Source organism: Varanus komodoensis, unplaced genomic scaffold (assembly GCF_004798865.1).
Source record: "Varanus komodoensis strain SLA01 unplaced genomic scaffold, ASM479886v1 scaffold4, whole genome shotgun sequence".
Lineage (NCBI taxonomy): Eukaryota > Metazoa > Chordata > Lepidosauria > Squamata > Varanidae > Varanus > Varanus komodoensis.
The window spans coordinates 11805907-11825981 of NW_025335941.1; the positions used below are offsets into that span (position 1 = coordinate 11805907).

The following is a 20075-nucleotide window of genomic DNA, read 5'->3' on the forward strand; positions in this document are numbered from 1 at the left end:
CTTTCCCAAAGAGTCTTATGTCCCTTGGCAACAAAAATGAAAACGGGTACTTTACAGCTTCCACCAGTACCTGGTAGGACATGAAGCTTTTGAGGAACCTGACCTAAACAGCCTACGTAAGGCTTTCTTAAGGCTGGTTGCTGCTAGTTCCTATCTGGAAGAACAGGTCCTTCCATGAGGAGGTACTCAGTCTTGCAAAAGTTGCAGAGTGCTGTGCAAGGTGCTATTAATTTCTTTTCTTGTTTATCTAGTATAACTACTGGTTGAATGTGGACTTTGCTTTGCCAGTCATAACTTCCTTCTTGCAGAGCCTCCACAAGACTCCAAGAGAATGGTTACTTCTTCTGCTCCCACCACCACCCCACTGCCACAGGGCAAAACTCTAGACAGGACAGGAATGTGGAAAGGACTAGCAAATGTTAGGAAGTGTGTAGCACTTGCTTCTGTTCTTTTGAGCAAGCTTAGATTTACAGTTTTCTGTGCAGACAGGACACTGAATTCATGTCAGTTGGGTATGGGGCAAGAGGTATCTGTAATTGCATGCCTCTCCTCATGTCCCTCTCCCACTCAGAGCTTCTGTAGACAAAAGCAAAAGCATTAACATGAAAGTATGCACATTTCTTCTTACTCACAACTTGGAAACCGTTCTCTTCAGTCTGAAACTTTAAACCAACTTTGTACTATGGTTTAATTAATTCTAGAGGACTATCTGGGATCAGAAAAAATACCAAGGGAGTCTGGGAGCTCCTAGGTAGCCAGTCTAAGGAAGAGATGACAGGAGTAGGTTGGGTTTGAGACAGGAGAACCAATAGAAGAAGTGTTAATTTTTTATTGATTCTTCCATACTTAACCTCCCCACACTTAGTACTTACATTATCTCCTACACTGATGCCACCACCAAGCATTGTTGGGAGTTGTGTGAGGTGGACTGAAAACGGATAGTGGGATGCCGAACAGAATAGAATGGTAGTGCCATGTGCATGGGACTAAATAAGTGAGGGGAAGATCAGAATCAGGAAATATGAGATGAGAAATGAGTGACTGTATATTAGGGTGGAAACTTTTGGATCTTGGGATGCTTTGGTCTACAACTCCCATCAGTCCTAGTCCACACAGCCAATGGGAAGGGATCATGGGGGTTGTAGGCCAAGACTTCTGGAGGGCTGCAAGTTGCCTATCTCTCTTGTGGATGAGTGGAAGAAAGAGAACAGGGGTACACATATGGACCAATGGGTGGCCTGAGGGAAAGTACATGTGAATGAATGGTGTATGTATGTAGAATGATACCAATGGGCAATGAAAAGCAAGAGAGAAAAATGAGGCAACATATGGGATCACAACACATACTTATCTGTGTATACCACCTATTAACCACCTACTGCTTGTGGCAGTTTACAGTATACTAAATACAATAACATGCCACTATTACAAAGAAAACAGTATCTTTATGATAAGGACAGGACATCAGTTCAGCAGTCATCTTAAAGAGGGAAGAGAAACAGCAGCAATTTCAAACAGCATCAAATGAACAGTAATGCTTTTAATGGAGTAAACAGGAAAGCTTTTAACTGGTACCTAAGAGACACACGAAAAGGTGCCTAATTAACAGATATAAGAAACCAAGAAAAAAATAAAGCTTTCGCCTAATTAAACACAAGGTAGAAACACGATCACATGTTTTGCAGCTGTATGTAGAATTCCTAATTACTCTAAATAAGGGAGAAGAAACATTCCAAAATGCATTATATACAGACATTGCTTGTAACCCCCACCTCACCCCCATATTATATTTGGTAAAACTGTGCACACAAACTGCTTGCATTAGGAGAAATATGCACAAAAGTGTGTAGGACTTGACATGCAAACGTTGTGAACATTCTGATGAGAACTTTGGAGAAATCCTCAGTGTTTGGGACAAACCTTATTTAAGATTGGAAAATGAGAAACAGAAACCAAGAAAGAAAGTTTTGTTAATCTTCAATAAGAACATGTTTCAGCAACTTAACATGTTTCAAAACTGAACATCCTTGGGATCATAAAAAGGCATTCTCCTCCTTCAACCATTTTTAGTGACTGCTCTGAAAATATTTCCCACTTTAAAAAGCACTGTTCTTCCTCTGAATTTTTATTTGTCTCAATAATTCAGCACATGAACAAACTAACCGGCTATGTATTCATGTGGCATCATGCAGTGCAATACATGTTCCCAGACTGACAAGAATCAACCATATGATTGACTCAAGAAGCACCGTGAGTCACTTCGTTTTGTGTCAGTATTATGTAGACACACTTTCCCCAACCTGGCCCTATCCAGAACTGTTGGGATACAACACTTAGGGCCCCCTGCAAGTCAGTATATGGACATTTCATTTTGGAGATGCTCACAGGGCCCACTTTCCAGTGCTGAGGAGGACAAAGGCAAAAGCGGCTGGAGTCCATCCAGAGAAGAGTCTTCAGAGTAGAGCCCCCTTTTCTGCGCACTCCTGACAACTGAAGGCGAGGGAGGCACTGTCATTGCGTCGGTTTCAGTACCTCCTGAAAATATCTTGATTTCAGAACACCTGCCTTGTGACTGACCATCTTTTTTAATTTTGTTTCTGCTGATATTCTTTTTTAAAATGGCATTTTATTCTTTTTATCCTTTTACCGTTCACAGTTCTGGAATCTATTTTGAGGTGGAATGAATATAAATGTTGTGAATAAATTAATGAACAAATAGCTTTGCAACATTTGTATCAATTCTCATCATTAGTTACTGTTTATGCTTGCAGTTTTAAAAGCAGGCACCTTTCCTTATCTTTCTTAATAGATGCTATATTTTATATAATGCTTGAACAACCACCTCTTTGAAAACATAAAGTGTGAGATAGAAAAGATGACAGAAAACTAGAAGGGGAAAATCTACATAATTTCTGATGGAGAGAATTTTCATTAAAACCGACAGCTTGTCAAGTGTGACAAAACCCAAGTGTCGAACATTCTGGGTGCTGCCCTTCAAAAAGCATTTAGAAAGCCACATGGATAGGAGAGGTAGTTATTATCCTGTTGATCTTGGGAAGTGTTTTATTCTCCAAACAAATTTCATCTAATCACTCTTGATCTGCAATAACAAAACCGTTTCTTACCTTGTCTACATCATACACTCTAAATGTTTAAAAAGCAAAGATACATTTTTTGCCCCTAGATAAATTTAAGCTTTTATGCCTCTTAGCTTTTTGTAACAATGAAGAAAAGGCAGAAAACAGCAGCTGTCCAAAAAATACATTCCAAATGTCACCATGTATGTTTGCCTTGTTTTTATACCAACCTGGTTTTTATACCATTATGGCCTTGGGGTTCTTCACTAAACTGGATTTAATCTCCCCTGTTTCATCCAGAGTTGAGGGAAGAAGGGATTGAGACAGAAAAGGAACAGATTGACAAAGACCTCTGTCTCTCAACAGTCAACAGTACAGCCAATGCATCGGCAGAGAAAAGGGTGGGAAGGGATAAACCAGTAGACTAGTGGCTACCCAGCCCAGCAACCATAACCTCCAGGTCAGAGAGGTGGGGAGTTCATGGGCTGTGGGCTCACAGAGAGAAAAGCAGTTATAAGTATTTCTGGAGCTCAAGCCCATGCATGTTTAGCTGGAGCAGACTAGGAGTGCTAGGCCTCCCTCCCTCCCTTTCTTGGTCTAAATATGCACAGAATCATGCCTTTACAGTGCTCAGAACATTTTTCTGAAAGTTCAATTCTAATTGCCAGTTCCAGTCTCAACTGAGCCTTAAGTTTTTCTGCTTTGCACTCCCAGATAGCAATGTCTGTCAGCCAGATGAGCTCTTCTAAGCATGATGAGTTCCCAAAACCTGTATCCTGGCTCAGATCTGGTGAGCTTCACTGGTGCCCCTACTCTTCTGAAGTTGAGAAGGGGAGGGTTCAAAAGTGATATAGCACGACAGAGTGTTGCTAAGAAAGCAGGGGAAGCAAAGGATTACTGGATAGTGAGAACTCTTGAATTATACTTGGGCATGTACTTGAAGAACTCTTGATAATATTGCTCCAACAAAAGGCTGAACAGTTAAGAGCGAGAGCAAGCGGGGGGGGGGAGTTGTTTAAAGCAGGAGTATCAAGAGCCGTACTTTCACTTAGGGTGGCAACAGGACAGGAATTTGGAGGAGAAGTCCAAGGTTCCTTTCGGAGGGCGCTAAAGTGCAAGCAGAGCTGATTCCCCACACACTGAAGCAAGTAAAGGAATGCCCATTGCCATCTAAAGAGGACCACCTCTCCACCACTGCCACTGAGCATGCATGATGTCCAAAGTCTAAATTTCTAACTACTGCACTCCTTTCATTTCTTGACTATTGTTCTCTTTCTTTTTCTTTCTTTCTTTCTTTCTTTTTTTCTGTGTTCTGCTGAACTTTTTTAACGACACCATTTGTTTATCTTTAACATTGCCGAGTATTGCTTCAACATGGCTACTTAGCAGCCAGATGAATTAGTAATAATGAATGTGATCAAATGCAAGGGTTTTTTTTAATGATATCCATTAGCCTGTGAATACTATAGATTAAAATAAAAATTTACAGTCCATAGCAAATAACATAGAAAAATTCTGGTTAGGTACCCTCCAATCCAATTGTTTGCATAGATTATTAATTTTCAAAAAGCAAAATTAGTAAAAAAAAAAAAAAGAGAGAGGGAATATTCTGGGGACTGTTGCATTACCTATATTTTACTTGACTCTGAGCTTTTCTGCCTGGGCAGTCATGTTGTTATTCTTTGAATATAGGTCAGGTTATTCTCCAGAAGGCTTAAAAGTATCATATTTGATTTCCACTTAGCTCAAAGTTTTATGTTATTACAATCTAAATTAGGCTGACAGAAACCAGAAGAACAGATGGTTCTTTTAACCAGATGCCATTTCCACAGATGATACTTCCACTAACTCTTATCAGCTGGACCTGTCACGCCTAGCTTTCAAGACAGTCTATGCTAGCAAGGTCTGTAGTCTTCTCTTCCTGATGTGTAGAATATTTCAACTATGCAGCTGATTTGACACAGATGTTTCTAAAATGGTTCCAGCATGCCATGGCTTTGGGGCTCTTTTCTCTTCTTCTCTGTTTCTGATACCCTCAGCTTTTCCCCCCAGTGGGATGGTGGCTAAGGGACAGATCACTCTTGCCAAAACTCTGAACTGATAGCTTGCAGAGAGCTTTGAAAACTACGGGCTGTGTGGGGGTCCTGGGCAGAACTTAATAATGCTTGTCATTGTTTAGTTGTTGATCCTGCCCAGTACTGTGCCTATCTTGGTGGTGTTGCTTTAACACATGCAGTCATCAGGTGTTCTATTAGAAAAGGCAACAAGTAAACAATGGTTAATTTGAAATAATAAAAACTGATCAGTGGAAAGTTGCAGCACAATATCCTACACTCTGGTCCTGGGAGCTGGTCCAGCTGTGTGTTCCAGGACAGTGGGAGCTATTGGTGCTGCTGTCCAGGTGTTGAGAAAAATACCTGGGTGGTGCTTTCATCCTTCAAGGGACATTTAGGATAGAGAGTGATTCAAGGCCAGTCTCAGCCTCTAACGTCATCACATGGCAATGGATTCATGCTGTTTTCAAACTGTGATTTCATGTGGCTTACTCCATTTTTTGAAGGCAAAAGATTGTGTTATTGGGCTCAAGGTGCAGTAGGATCTACTCGAGGCCCATGTGTGAAGGTTCGGGGCAGGAGCAGTAGGTACAATCCACAACAATCTCTTTCCATTTACGTGTACCAGACTGAACCTTTGCACAGCAACATTGTTTTCAGTCAGGTCATTCATCTGCAGAGCTCTAGCTAGATGTCATGTTCCTTCCTCCTCAAATATTTCCAGACTTGTTTAATGAATGGTATATGGGACTTGGGCCTGGGGAATCCAGGTCCACACCTACACAAAATTCTGTGTGGATATGGGTCATTCACTGTCTTTCAGCATTATCTACCTCACCCAGTTGTTGTGAGAATCATATTGTATAATTTCCATGCATGCTGCTCTAAGCTCTTTGAGAAAAAGGGGGAAAATGTTATATAACAAGTTTAACTTTTAGTTTCATTGGCATTATCCCCTTCACATTCTAATTCCAAGCATTTCTTTTCTCTCTTCTTCTTCTTCTTCTTCTTCTTCTTCTTCTTCTTCTTCTTCTTCTTCTTTGGAGGGTGGGGGGAACAGTGAGTTCAATGTGGTCTGATACTGTTTTATTATTCCTATCATCACACGTAATTATGTAGATCAGCCCATATAATTATGATATAGCTCATACTTGGGTTCAATGCTAAGATAAAATAATATGCTTTTGTATTTTTCACCAGCTGACTCACATCTAATCAGTAATTTCATTTCTCTTTTCCATTTTATTTAAAATATCTTTATGCTATCTGCACTGCAGCAATGATGAATACTGAATTAATTATATGTTTCTTGAGCAACTCCACAATACAGTATATGCATTTTTGTTTTTGTTTTTAAATTATACTTTTTTAAGGAAATGAACTGAATTAAAGATAGGTAGTAACATACTAATCTTTTAAATTTTTAAAAGCATCATCTCCAGCAACCATGTTCATCCTTGGTGTTTGACAATGTGTAACTTTTCAGGCTAGAAAAATTATAAACCTGTTTCAGATTGATAAAACTCTACATGTTCTTATGTCTTTCAGGATCTAGATTTCTCATCACATCCAAGGGAGCCTTGTATATTATAGATGTACAGAATGAAGATGGATTGTATAATTACCGATGTATCACACGGCACAGATACACTGGAGAAACCCGACAGAGCAACAGTGCTAGACTTTTTGTATCAGGTATGGAATTATTCTTACTGCATTGCAAGTGCTTCTGTCTACACAGATACTAGCCTCTTGGAAGACATTTCACTTAAATGTATTATATCTGAATAGCTATTAGTATAGCTGTTCAGCCTGTAGGTTGGCATCCTTGGAACTGCAAATCTGTTTTGCAAGTGCTGAAATGTACATTACTTTCCAAGGCATCTGTAAAATATGGCACATATTACAGGAAATGATAGGTACTGACACTGTGGCAAAGGAGCAGTTAAATCGGGGTGGTGTGTGTCAAGCAGAGAGATGTGTTTCTGGAAACACTTCTTAAGTGTGATGTGCTGTACTCATGGTGTGTGACTGCATGGAGTTGATTGCAAATAAGGGAAGGTGCATGTGGAGATGGCTGCTCAAACTGTTACACGTGGGAAAGTTCTCTGAGACAAGAATGCAGCAATCCTAAAATTAAGGTTTGCTGTAAGGAGCTTTTGTCGTTTACCATGCCCAGTGGCAAGGTGGCTCCATTTCTCTTGAAACAGAGTAAGCTGGAGGCTAGATTAGTCTCCAGCAAACAACCCCTCCCTGCTCCCACAGATCTGTTAGACAACACAGTTCACCAACCCCAGCCAGTGGAACCAATAGGCAGTCTGGCGGAGAATGATGGGAGTCATAGTCCAACCCATCTGGAGGACTCCAGTTTGAGCGAAGCTGGGCTAGAGCAAGATAACTTACCTACAGATGGAACATCTAAGCCATTTTACTGCAGAAGACAAATCAATGAGAGCCTGCATGGGGTGGTGGTCAGAGTGCCAGGCTGGGAATCTGGGAGATCTGGCTTCTAGTCGCAGCTTGGGTGGGTTTGGGCCAGTCATGGACTCTCACCCTAACCTACCTCATGGGGTGGTTGTTGTGATGATAAAATGTAAACTATCTTGGGTTCCTTTCAAGAGGAAAAAGGTAGGATAAAAATGCAGCAACAACAATAATAATGCATTTTATTTTTGTTGGTTTACTTCAAGGCTTACAGCTATCTGTTTTTCCAAATAAGAAATGCAAAGTGGCTTATAATGGGAACAGAAAAGCAATACTGTAAGACCAAAGCCATAAAATTCACTGGCAGTCCAGTCCCATGGGGATGCCCCGAACCCTCCAAACACAGAGGATTGCAGTCGTCCTATGCAGAGCAGGAGGAGTGCAGAGGCCAAACAGATAGACAGCCAATTTTGGCTCTGTGAGTGTGGCACTTTGGAAGGGGAAAGGAGGAGGTGTTGCTGGGATATATTATTTCCTGGCAGTGCCAGCCTTCTCCCCACCCATCCAGAATGTCCATTAAGCCCCTACCCAGGGCTCATGTGGTACTTTCCATGCCAGCTGCGAGTGTTTGGGGAGGCAGATCTGCATGCTGGTGCATATGTCCAAGGCTAGAATTAGGAATCCAAACAATCCTGTGGCCTCCAGATGCTGTCCGGGGTCATAGGGTTTCTCTGCCCCTAACAAGCTAAAGAAAGTGTTGCTTGCTGGAGGACTTAATGCATGGACAGTTTTAAATGAACATTCTTTTTTAAAAATGGACCCTATTTGATTGCAAGCAAAACGGCTGAAATATCCAAAGCCATTTATTGTTCTCAACAAGCAAAACAAAATATGTAAGGATTGTTTATAAATTCTATAAGTCTAAATGTATATGCTAATCTACTGCACATTGTTATCATTTGATTTCTCTCTGTGTGTGTGTATATATAGAGAGAATTATATTATGTCTTAATACTCAGCCAATATTTATGGTCATTGGGAACCTAGCCATGACTTATCTCTGACATCATGCTGAGCTTGGGAGGCATTATTATTACAAGATTTAAAAACCACTCTGCACAAAAAGTTATTTATTTATATATTTATTAGATCTATTTCCCACCTTTTTTCTTACAAAGAACTCAGAGTGGCTTACATAAAACTCCTCCTGCTGCTCCCATTCTTACCCCACAAGAACCCAACCCACCTCAGAGGGTTGTTGTTGTGAGGATAAGATGGAGGAGGAGATGTAAGCTGCCTTGAGCTCTTTGTAGGAAAAAGGCAGGATATAAATCGAAAATTGAAAACCCTGTGAGGCAGGTTGGGCTGAGAGTCTGTGACTGGCCCAAAGTCACCCAGCTGGCTCCATGGCTGAGTGGGGACTAGAACCCAGATCAGCTCAGTCCCAGTGCATCAGTTTAACCACTACACCGCACTGGCTCTATCTATCTTGGAGCAGTGGTCTGCACAGACACCAATAAAACAGCAGCTAAAATTTAGTCATTGGTCAGGAAATGCTTGCCTAAAGAGAACAGTTTTCAGCAGACACTGGTGACTTGTTGGAACAGCTTTCCATTACAATGGGAAGCAACACACTACACTCCGTGTGATTCCCAAGCATTTCTCCAACTCATGTGGCACTACCAGGAATGCCTTTTCAGAAGACCTCCATGATCATCTTCAGGATTATGTCTGAGGTGAGGCCTCCTGCTTTCTCCCTAAATCAAAGGACAGCAGATATGAGCTTCAGTTCTCTTCAAATGTGGCTGAGGAGAAGAGTCATCCCCACAGTTAATACTGTGTTGCAGCTCAGTGATACCTTGGGCATCTGTATGGCCCACAGTCAGAATAACCTCCTTCTGCGACTGCTACTGGCAAAAGCAGTGAGGGATCATTCCTGGCCTTCTCCTGTGCTTCTGAGTTGTACAAAGCACGATTCAGGGGTTCAAGGAAAGCCTTGTCTGGAATCACCCCAGGAGCTGGGCTGCAGTTCACTGCTGTTGCCTGAATGTGTGAACCCAGGCATGACTTCCTGTGTGTGGGGCAATGAGGAGGGTCTGTCTTAGAATGCCACTCATGGTTTGTGTAAGTTCCTTAATGGCCACCTAATTAAGTGGCATCTTTTAAAATTATTTTAAAGTTTCAATTCAATTTGATTTCATTTGATTTTAAAGTAAAGTTATATTGTACAATGCTCAGCTTCATATTACATTAGATATTATTCTACAGTGTTCAACTTCATATTACATTAGATATTAATACATAAATTGTATTTCCATGTACAGTATAATCTTTGTGTCTGTAAACAGTAAAGTAGTTCCTTTTACTTTCTCTACTGTCTTAATCTAAGAATTGTTATTAATATTAATATTAATACTTCCTTGATACATAAGGACTAGGTACGAAAGTAGATTCCTGGCACTTGTAACCAAAGTTGTTATTCCTCTTATGCATTTTTCTAGTGCTAGGTATCATAGCCTTATAACCATGTTCATATATGTTTCCATATATGTTCGTGTAAGCATTCATCTAACTGGACAATGAACCAAAGATGGCAGTCCTAAGAGGTGTCTCCACTCCTTTCCAGACCCAGCAAACTCGGCCCCATCTATTCTGGATGGTTTTGAACACCGCAAAGCCGTGGCAGGGCAACGGGTGGAGCTGCCTTGCAAAGCATCTGGGCACCCGGCACCGAAGTACCGCTGGCTGAAGGACAATGTGCCCTGGGAGCCTGACGGCAGGTTCCGCCCAACAGCGATGGGCCTGCTCATCGAGAACACGCGCCCGTCAGACTCAGGCCGCTATGTGTGTGAAGTGTGGAACAATTATGGTACAGCTGAGGTGATAGGCCGCTTGCACGTAAAACGTAAGTAGATCACAGAGTGCCGGAATGTATCGCGTAGGGACACAGCCGTTCTGAACGTGGTTATATGGAATGCACGTGCAGAATGCTGCTTTTGTGGAGGAGGGAAAACATGGGTGGCCCACAAAGCAATCTCATGCATCCCTACTCAAAATATTGCCCACTGAGCTCATTTCCCAGGTCAGTGAGTATAGCAAGGCTGTCAAAACTTTCAGTCAGGGCCAAATCACAGGGGTGGGCTTATCTGAGTGGTGGCTAGAGCAAAGGCAAAGGGGGTAGAGCTAAGATATCGTCCAATTAAGCCTAGAGATTTTACCGCCAGTAACTATTAGGAAAGGCTTCTCAGCCTTTCAGAATTGGCAGGGGGAGTGGCAGGGAAGTTGAGAAACTACCAAAGGATTGGCGCTTGGGACAGATGGGAGCCTGGGAAGGATGCATGGCCAGAAGGCTGCACTGGCTTGCCAGGAGTACCATCTTCCTCCCCCTCACCCCCCCCCTGCCCACCAAGCCCTGAGGGTCTCCACCCCTTTGATAACACTCCTAATCCCTGAATTACAAATACAAAAAGCCCTCTGATAGTATTATTCCCACACTGAAACCATGAATAAAAGAGGATGTTAAACCTGGGGAGAAAAAGAAGTGCAGTTCGATTCAGTCATAAATTTCCACTTTATCCTTACTCCCCTTGAATTCTTTATTTTGAATGCCCCCCCCCCCAAAAAAAACCTTGTTTGTTGATAGTGGTAATGCTGACACTAACCCCTCAAAAAAGTTGCTTCACACTTTATGAAGTAATCATAATTGTGGCAATTGCATCCAATGCATGAACAGGAGAAAGAAAAGTATAAATGTGAATGGCTGAGGACACAGGACAGGTGACTGTAGCGTGACACAGACATCTTTTACTATGCAATTCTTTCATCCATCCAAGTTGACTCGCTCAGTTCTCTGCTGAATGCCGCATAGTCATTCTTTCTTTCGTGCAATTAGAACGATGTGAGGCAAGTGTGCGTATCGCCTCTATTATGGCCCACCACCCTCCACATGCTTGAGGGCAGGTGTCTGGAGCAGAGCCTGCTGTACTCGTGATTCAGTTGCATGATCAGGGTTCTGAATCACTTAGAAAGCCTATCTGAGTTCCTATATATAATGTATATAAACACAGTAGGGCTGGTCATGGGAGCATGGAAGCGGGGTTGAAGCTAAGAATCGCATCCTTGCTCTTCTCATTGAGTGAAAAGAATTGCTACTCAGTAAGCCTCTGGTGAACTCCAGGGCTGCTCTCTGCCATACAGCCATTTTTAGGATTTCCCATCCATATTGGGAAGCTGAATTCTTAAGCATCCCTGACAGATGGCTGTCCACTTTCTGCTCTAGCTATTGAGAGTCCATCATCTCCATTTTCTGAATTTTTAGAAGTTTCTTCTGATGTTCATCTGAGCCATGGCGTCAGAAAGTAGCAATCTCAGATTAGGCTGGCTATGGAATGGTAACTTCCCCCATCCATTTGTACAGGAACCAGATAAGATAAGATAAGATAAGCAAAGCCACTTTCCCCGGGTGCCACAAAAAACTGAAGGGCTTGTGGAGGAAGGCATGGCTGGCTGTGACATGTCCTTGGTACATGTCCTCTGGGTGTTTAGATCATCTCCCTCTGTGTGCCATGCCATCTTTCCTACATGGGCTAACCTGGTAGTGCCATTTCTTATTTTTAAAGGCCATTTTTATCTGTTTCCTTTTTCTCTTGAATCTTTAGAGCCACTAAAAGCCACAATTAGTCCGCGGAAAGTGAAGAGCAGTGTCGGCAGTCAAGTGTCCTTGTCCTGCAGTGTGACCGGAACTGAGGATCATGAACTCTTCTGGTACCGGAATGGTGAAATCATCAACACTGGCAACAATGTGAGGATCATTGGAATCAATCATGAGACCCTTATTATGGACGGCATGGCCAAAAGCGATGGTGGGGCATACCAGTGTTTTGTACGCAAGGACAAGATGTCCGCACAAGACTATGTTCAGGTGGTGCTAGAAGGTCAGTCATTGTCCGTGTTAGGCCACACTGTATAGAAATGTAGCATGTGACGCATCTGAAGCATACTGTATATAAATGTACATGATAATTATATTCTGGTCACATTTTGGAAGGGAACAATAGCCAAAGGATGTGGTGCCTGGATGAAGGCTATCAAACTGGCCTTCAAAATGAAGTGATCAGTTATTAAAATCATGTTCCAAGGATGACATGTTCTCTGTCACACTGTTAAATATGTTTAAGTGGTAGATGAAAAGCTAGAATAGATAGACAAGAAGGCAGAAATGTACAGAATAGGTATATTTACTCATTTCTTGTCCATCAGCTTTTCATTCGGGAGGTGTACTCAGGACAGCAGGCAAGGCAGGGAAAGTTTTCTGTAGTTCTTCACTGGCTTGGTACCAGCAGCCCAGCACACAAAATTGGACTTAGTAATTCTGGGAGGAGAGACATGTGGGAATGAGAGACACATGGCTCTGACCAGTTACTGTTGATGGGCAGCCAGAAGGTGTGAGTTAGTTTTCTCTTTCACATCTTCAGAGCTGACTAACCACTTAAGCCTAGACATGTAAGTAAGTCCTGTTCTGTTCACTAGACTTCATCCCAGGTAAGTGTGCATAGGATTGCTTCCTATTTAGGGCACTAAGCAGCAGGACAATTTTTTTGAAAAATGGATATTTGGGGTTTTAGTAGCATTACCCCATAAGGTATACATACACAGTTCACTCTTCTTTTAAATGTGTATCCCCTTTACAATTACTTCACAAACATTTCACAATGTTTCCCTTTTGGACCATATGTGTTTCTAGAGACAGGCAATAAGAGGATGAACGGTTGGGTGTCTCTCTCAGGTATAGAAATGACTAGTGGCACCGTGGGAGGTATGATCGCTACCCTGCAGAAACGTGCAGCATTTTGGTGGAATGGTTGGCTGGAGGAAAGGAGTGTGTTCCTTCCTCCTCCTCCAGCCTACACACTTGCTTTGAGTAGGAGTGCTAAGTGGATGCTATGGTACAGCAGCAGATGAAGATGTGACATGACACAGCAGAGACATGGTGCCAACAGGACAGGCCGATAATGATTTCAGCCTCTAGTGCCTCACTCCTCTCCAAAAGCTGCAGTTGCCTTCCTGCTCTACCTGTTGGCAAGGGAGAATGTCTCTGATCATGAAAAGGTGCATATTCAGGCAACTTCCTATGGCTGCCATTTGGGGTTGTTCAATAGCAAAGCCAGCCTTGACACACAGATGGAATAAAACCAGAAACATCTGAGTATTTGTCAGGGATCTGAGAATCATCAAGGCTTGAACTTGGTTCTCAGAGTTTCATCTCAGTTTGTTCCTATTCCTGAATACAAGCATTTTATCATTTGAATGAGGAGAGTGTGCATTTGGGTGTGCATGTTATGAAAGGGCGTGTGCTTTGCCCCATTGACCAAAGTGTGGCAATGCTTTTTTTCCCCTCCAAAAGCACAATTTCTAAGTGCATATTTTTTTCTAATGAATGCTTTTTGCAAGCACAATTGCAGGTTCTGGAATATGCAAGCTTTGCCTGAAAAATAAACTTGCATTCAGGAGGTATGAATGGGACAATTTCTGATATTTAACAATTTGAAATAAACATCTTGTACATTTCTCTTCGAGAAATAAAGGCTGGAATGTTTTCTCATTTTTGCACAACAACAACTCAATGCCCCCCTTTACAAATATGCAGCCTCTTACAATGCAAGAAGAAAGAAGTTCCTGTGTTCTGTTACATGTGTTGCATCCTCACTGTTGCCTTTCTGTTTATACTGGAAGCCTGCTGAAGCTATGGCAGACACAGAGAGTAACTGAGGCTATGGTCCACCTAATAATTAAGTAAGGGAAGCAATCAATTTTTCTAGAACTAATGAGGCCAAAGCACAGGCCTGGCTCGGCCACAATTTTTGGAGTAGTCATAGGAGGAAAAAAGAACAAGAAGCGATTACCAGCCTGGACCTAGTTACCTCGGCAACCATCTCCTGTGACTAAGAAGGCCTAAAGAGCATATTGATAATCTATAATGATGCCGAGAGAGTGCAGGTTATCAGAGAACGACAGCAGGAAGGATTTCAAAGACACTCGGGTCTCACTGGGAAAATAATGTCTGCTTTCATCTCCAAAAAGCCTGTCACTTGAATTTAAAAAGGGGGTAGGGGCAGGCAGAGGTGCAGAGTGAGCACATTCCCTGATTTATTGGTTGTGTGTCAGCTTCCATTCAAGATAAAAAAGGATGTTGCTTCTTGTCTTCTGAGAGATGGCAGTGTTAATGCAGAGGGAAATGGTGGGAAGTGTTCTGACTTTGTGGGCACACATGCAAAGTTTTTAATATAATACTGTCTCATATCTGAGAGTCAAGTGAGAATGGAAAAGAAAGAGAATAGATGGATTGATGAATCCCACCAAACACTTCTGCTGGCACATTTGTGTGTTTCAGTGCACAGCAAATGCCAAAACAGTGACGCCCCTTGCAGAGCATGACACAGAGCAGGTGGAGCACTCCATCTCTCTGCTGTTGATGTGCAGTGCTTGCGAGCTGAGTGCCACTTCAGCTTAGCAAGATCTGTAACTTCAGCATATCCCTGAGCTGAGCTGAAAGAAAGCAGAGCTCACGCAAGTCCATTAGTGAGCAGTTGGTGTGAGCATCCACAGGATATACAGAATGTGCCTGAGTATTCAAAGATTATTTGAAGTTATTGATAGATGTCAACTTCTGTCCTTTTGCATTAGATCACCAGCGGAATTAAAGTGTGTGCTTCCCTAGATATCTAAGCTGGGGGAAGGGGGCTTGGATTTTGCTTTTCCTAAGGGAAATACTTTTCTTGAAACAGCTGTCCTGATTGGTTGACCATAGTTATGCTTTCAATACAATCCATGCTTAGCAAGCTTTCAGTGCATACGACAGGCACTAAGGAGATCCTTTGGGCAGATTGTGAGCTATATTAAGATCTTTGCATTTTCCGATCCCAATTATATGGAAATCCTGCCTGAACTTTAAAGTGCTGCCTAAAGGAGATAGCAGCTGAAATGCACTTGCAATTTTCGCCTGGTTTAAACATGCAGGATTCTGAAAGGCTTTTAAGGCTTGAAGAACTTTTGCACATCTGGTCCCCTGTTTTGGTCTTTTCTGCTAGCTGTTGGTACAACAAGTAGATGTGTGTGTGTGCACAAGAGTTCACGCAGAGCTCTGTACACATTTGATTTCCCAGACCTCTCGCAACAGTTTGTATACTTGATCACCTTTTATGTAAGTTCCCCTACATCCAAAGTACTACTTGTTCATAGTCACTGCATCCACTGCTACTGTACCAATCGAAAAAGGGCAGTATGATATAAGCTTGTTTCAGTTGTTTGGCGTCTGCAGGGCTTGGATATGTCCAGCTACCCCTATCTCCAGCTATCCCTACATTTGGACCGCAACTCCCAGAATTCCCAGCATTTGGACCGCAGCTCCCAGAATTCTCATGCAGCAGGGCCCTTGACTGGGAATTTTGGGTGTTGCAGCCCAAACATGGCTGAAAGGCACAAGGTTGGGGAAGACTGTCTTAGACAAAGATGTGCATTCCAGCTGCACTGCCAGCAGATGCATGACTGATGTCAGTCAGAAAAGGCTCTGTGTACATACAGCTGTGCATGCAAAGGTCTCCCTCCCTGGAGATAAGGAGACTGGTCAACCATGGCTTGTGCCCTCACACATATTAGAAGATACTAGTTCTCCATCATACTGGTGACAATAGTACATTGTCCAGGGGTATAACTGATACATGTATCAACAGCTAAGGCTAGGCAAGGCTAACTGGACCTTTTCTTGGAAGTCCCTTCACATGTTTAGTACTCTTAACTGAGAGGGATTTTATTGGTTTTTAAAAAATTATACTCTGCTTCACTAATGAATAAAACTCATAATTGAAACAACCACTCTACAGAATGATAAAAATAGCAAAGATCCCTATAATACCATGATATGACCACCTAAAATGGCATTGGCAGGTTAAGAAGCAGTTTAAAAGAGGCACGCTTCAAAACACTCACTGGAATGGGATTGCGTTTGCTCCAGGTGGAGCAAAGGGTCAGGTAGGAGGCTGTACAATTATACTAAAGAAAGAGTTATTTAGGTCTCCACCTGCCATAGTTCCAGACTTCCAAACTGTATGGAGAGCCAGAGAAAGGTTTGGACTTCAGCAAGTCACTCTTCTAGCTGAGAAGGTGATGGACTGGAGTGGCTTGCTTCTCCTCCTCATGTGTTTTCTCACCTCAGTTTTTGAACATTTCATAAGGCTTAGGTTGAGATAGGACGTGTTGTAGCCTGATCTTGTCACATAGCGTACGCATTTTAAACCCTTGTCCCCTCCCCACTCAAACCAATTCTCTTCACTGTGTCAGTTACCAGATGGGTAGCAGGTTTATCATAGATCAAGTTAGGTGAAGAAAGAAAGGAAGAGCGATCGGGCTGAGCAACAGGTGTAGTAGGAGAGGGGAGCAGAGCAGGATGGACGTTTGTAAGTATCCATGTTATCCTTGATCCGTTCCCTCTTTCCAATTTAATTAAAAAGAAAAAGTACATTGAAACCTTGGAAAAATGCTCCATATAGTTGAATGGTCCTGAACCATGCAGGTTTAGTGGGTTTCCCTCTCAAAATGCTTATCTATTGCATTTCCTATATGTGCATCCCCATTCACTTAGAATCATTCTCTTCTACAGATGGAACTCCCAAAATAATTTCTGCCTTCAGTGAGAAGGTGGTGAGTCCAGGAGAAGGTGTTTCTTTGGTGTGCAATGTGAAGGGCACTCCTCTCCCAACAATCACATGGACATTAGACGAAGATCCTGTCATCAAAGATGGCAACCACCGGATCAGCCAGATCATCACCTCTGAAGGGAATGTGGTCAGCTACCTGAATATCTCCAGCACTCAGGTCCGGGATGGTGGAGTCTATCGTTGCACTGCCAACAACTCTGCTGGAGTCGTCCCGTACCAGGCTCGAATAAACGTAAGAGGTGCTTGTCAAATCAGCTCCTCCAAACAAAACAACAAACTAAACCTCGTTGTAGAAAAGAAGAAGAGGCTATGAGCTTTGCCATGGAACACAAAGAATGGTTTTAATTTTTAATGCTATCTCAATTTTTTATCTGCAAAATAGAAAGTATAATAGATTAACCCAAGCTGCAATTGTAAGAACATTTTTTGTGGGAGTGAGTACCACTCTCAGGACCTATTTCTAAGTAAATATGTACAGGATTATGCTGCCAGTCTGTTACATAGTTGTTAACTGTACTAATAGTTCAACTTTTCTGCCACCACCAACATGTGTAGATGCGATTTTCATTTTACTTGACAGTCTTGTTCTTCCTTTGGAGATCCTGCGTTCAGTGCAGATATCTACTATGTATATAATATTGGAGCTTATATTTGTAGTTCTATGTAGCATAATACTGATCAGCTGACAGATGCATGAATCAATGTAAATATTCACTTTCTCAGAGATTTCATGGAAGCTAGACTTCTGATTCAGTCAAGTTATACCCCTGCCATCCCCAAATCTGGCATTAATTAAACCTTTACCGGCCGTTAATGGATAATTCTGCACAGATTCTTATCACATTGGTGTTCCATTGGTGGAAGTACATAGAAGAACAGTTAATTAGCATATGTGTTCCAAGGCTGGTGCAGCCTTTCCCCGCCTGGAGCTGCCTGATGTGTTGAACTACAGCTCCCAGTATCCCCTGCCAGACTGGACATCTTGGTTGAGGATTATGGGGATTGTAGTCCAATGCATTTGGTGAGTATGACACTAAGGAAGGGAAACTAGAAAATACAAAATGGTTAGATAGACCCCCTTAAATTCCTGTTTGAAGTAAAAATGAAAATGAAAATCCTGTCACAGACTGATTTCCAATATCTAAACAAATGATATATTTAGAAGAACTTAACATTTCCTGTATTAAATACACCCTTAAATTATTTTCAAGAGTTTCATTTTACTTCACAGGTCCAGCAAGCATTCGACCAATGAAAAATATCACAGCAATAGCAGGGCGGGATACCTTCATTCACTGTCGTGTCATTGGTTATCCATATTACTCAATCAAGTGGTACAAGGATTCTAACCTGCTTCCTTTCAACCATCGTCAAGTAGCGTTTGAAAACAATGGAACACTGAAACTCTCAGATGTGCAGAAGGAAGTGGACGAGGGAGAATATACATGCAATGTTCTGGTTCAGCCCCAGCTGTCTACCAGCCAGAGTGTGCATGTGACAGTCAAAGGTAAAGCATACATGGAATGGCAAGCACGCTTGCAGAAATCACGCCATTTGTACGGCTGTGCCTGTAGGTGCCACAAGCTATAGCCCATGCTTTGTAGATCATGGAAGACAGTTCAATGTATTGGTCTGTGAAGAGTTCCACAATGCTCCCTGGGTACACAACCGCAGACATAATCTAAGGATCCAAGCAACAACTTCTACTCATAACTGTTTTAAAAAAAAAAACTCACTGCAGAAGTTCAGAAGCTACGACTATTTCTGGGAACACATCAGGTTAAATGCGTCATGTACAGAGAAAACTGAGGATTTATCAGGCCTTGGAGGATTGGGGGGCTTTTTCAGGTGCCCCTACATTGGTTGAGTTTGTTCCTTCTTTCCTTCCTTCCTTGCTCCATTATTGAATTACTGAGCAGTCTTAATGATCCCACAATTGTCTTATACCCGAATCTATTATTCTTTTTAGCTTTTTATGGAAGATATCTTCATTCTCAACCTCAAGAGAAATGAAGATACTAAAATCCTGCTTTGAAAGGCTTCAGTACCTCTAAAGTAGCACCTTAATATTAGAAGTTTGGAAATTGTAACATTTGAATTAAAGATACTACCACCTGTTTCTTACTGTTCTGGGCCTCACCCTTTTACAAACCAGCTCTCTCTGATGAAATCATTACTCCAACAGTTTTCAGGAATGTTAAGACCTCTCACAACTCCATGGCTAATGGCCCTTCCTCCGTTTTCTTTCAGTGCCACCTTTTATCCAGCCCTTTGAATTCCCGAGGTTCTCCATTGGACAGAGAGTCTTCATTCCATGTGTTGTGGTCTCAGGGGATTTGCCCATCACAATCACCTGGCAGAAGGATGGCAGGCCAATCCCAGCCAGTCTTGGGGTGACCATTGACAATATTGACTTCACCAGCTCCTTAAGGATTTCTAATCTTTCCCTCATGCACAATGGGAATTATACCTGTATAGCTCGAAATGATGCAGCAGCTGTGGAGCACCAAAGCCAATTAATTGTGAGAGGTAGGTAGATAAAACTAATCTGAAGGGTGAGAATGAGATAGAAGTCCATGTGTTTTCAAATTGCAACTGTTCATTGGGAGATTTAAACCAGTGGCATACTTAGATGCATAAGGCGCATACATTAAAACACAAGCCTTTTCTTTTGCCTGTACAAGTTGCAAGTGAACTTAATCAACAACCAAAAAAGCTGGAAGCTGCACATATGCAGATGAAATTTTGGATTCATGACTTGTGAGATTATTTTTCATGATGCTTTAGTCCTGAATTTATTGAATTTA

At 42.1% G+C, this 20075-nt stretch overlaps 1 protein-coding gene across 1 annotated transcript in view; it reads left to right on the top strand.

The window, feature by feature from the left end:
• DSCAM (DS cell adhesion molecule) overlaps nucleotides 1–20075 on the top strand; it is a 377225-nt gene that overhangs the window by 213698 nt on the left and 143452 nt on the right. The window contains exons 4-9 of the mRNA XM_044441999.1: nucleotides 6680–6826; nucleotides 10182–10460; nucleotides 12214–12489; nucleotides 17211–17507; nucleotides 18500–18775; nucleotides 19519–19797. Of these exons, the coding sequence (XP_044297934.1) occupies nucleotides 6680–6826; nucleotides 10182–10460; nucleotides 12214–12489; nucleotides 17211–17507; nucleotides 18500–18775; nucleotides 19519–19797 (1554 nt within the window). The remainder of the gene's footprint in view (nucleotides 1–6679; nucleotides 6827–10181; nucleotides 10461–12213; nucleotides 12490–17210; nucleotides 17508–18499; nucleotides 18776–19518; nucleotides 19798–20075) is intronic.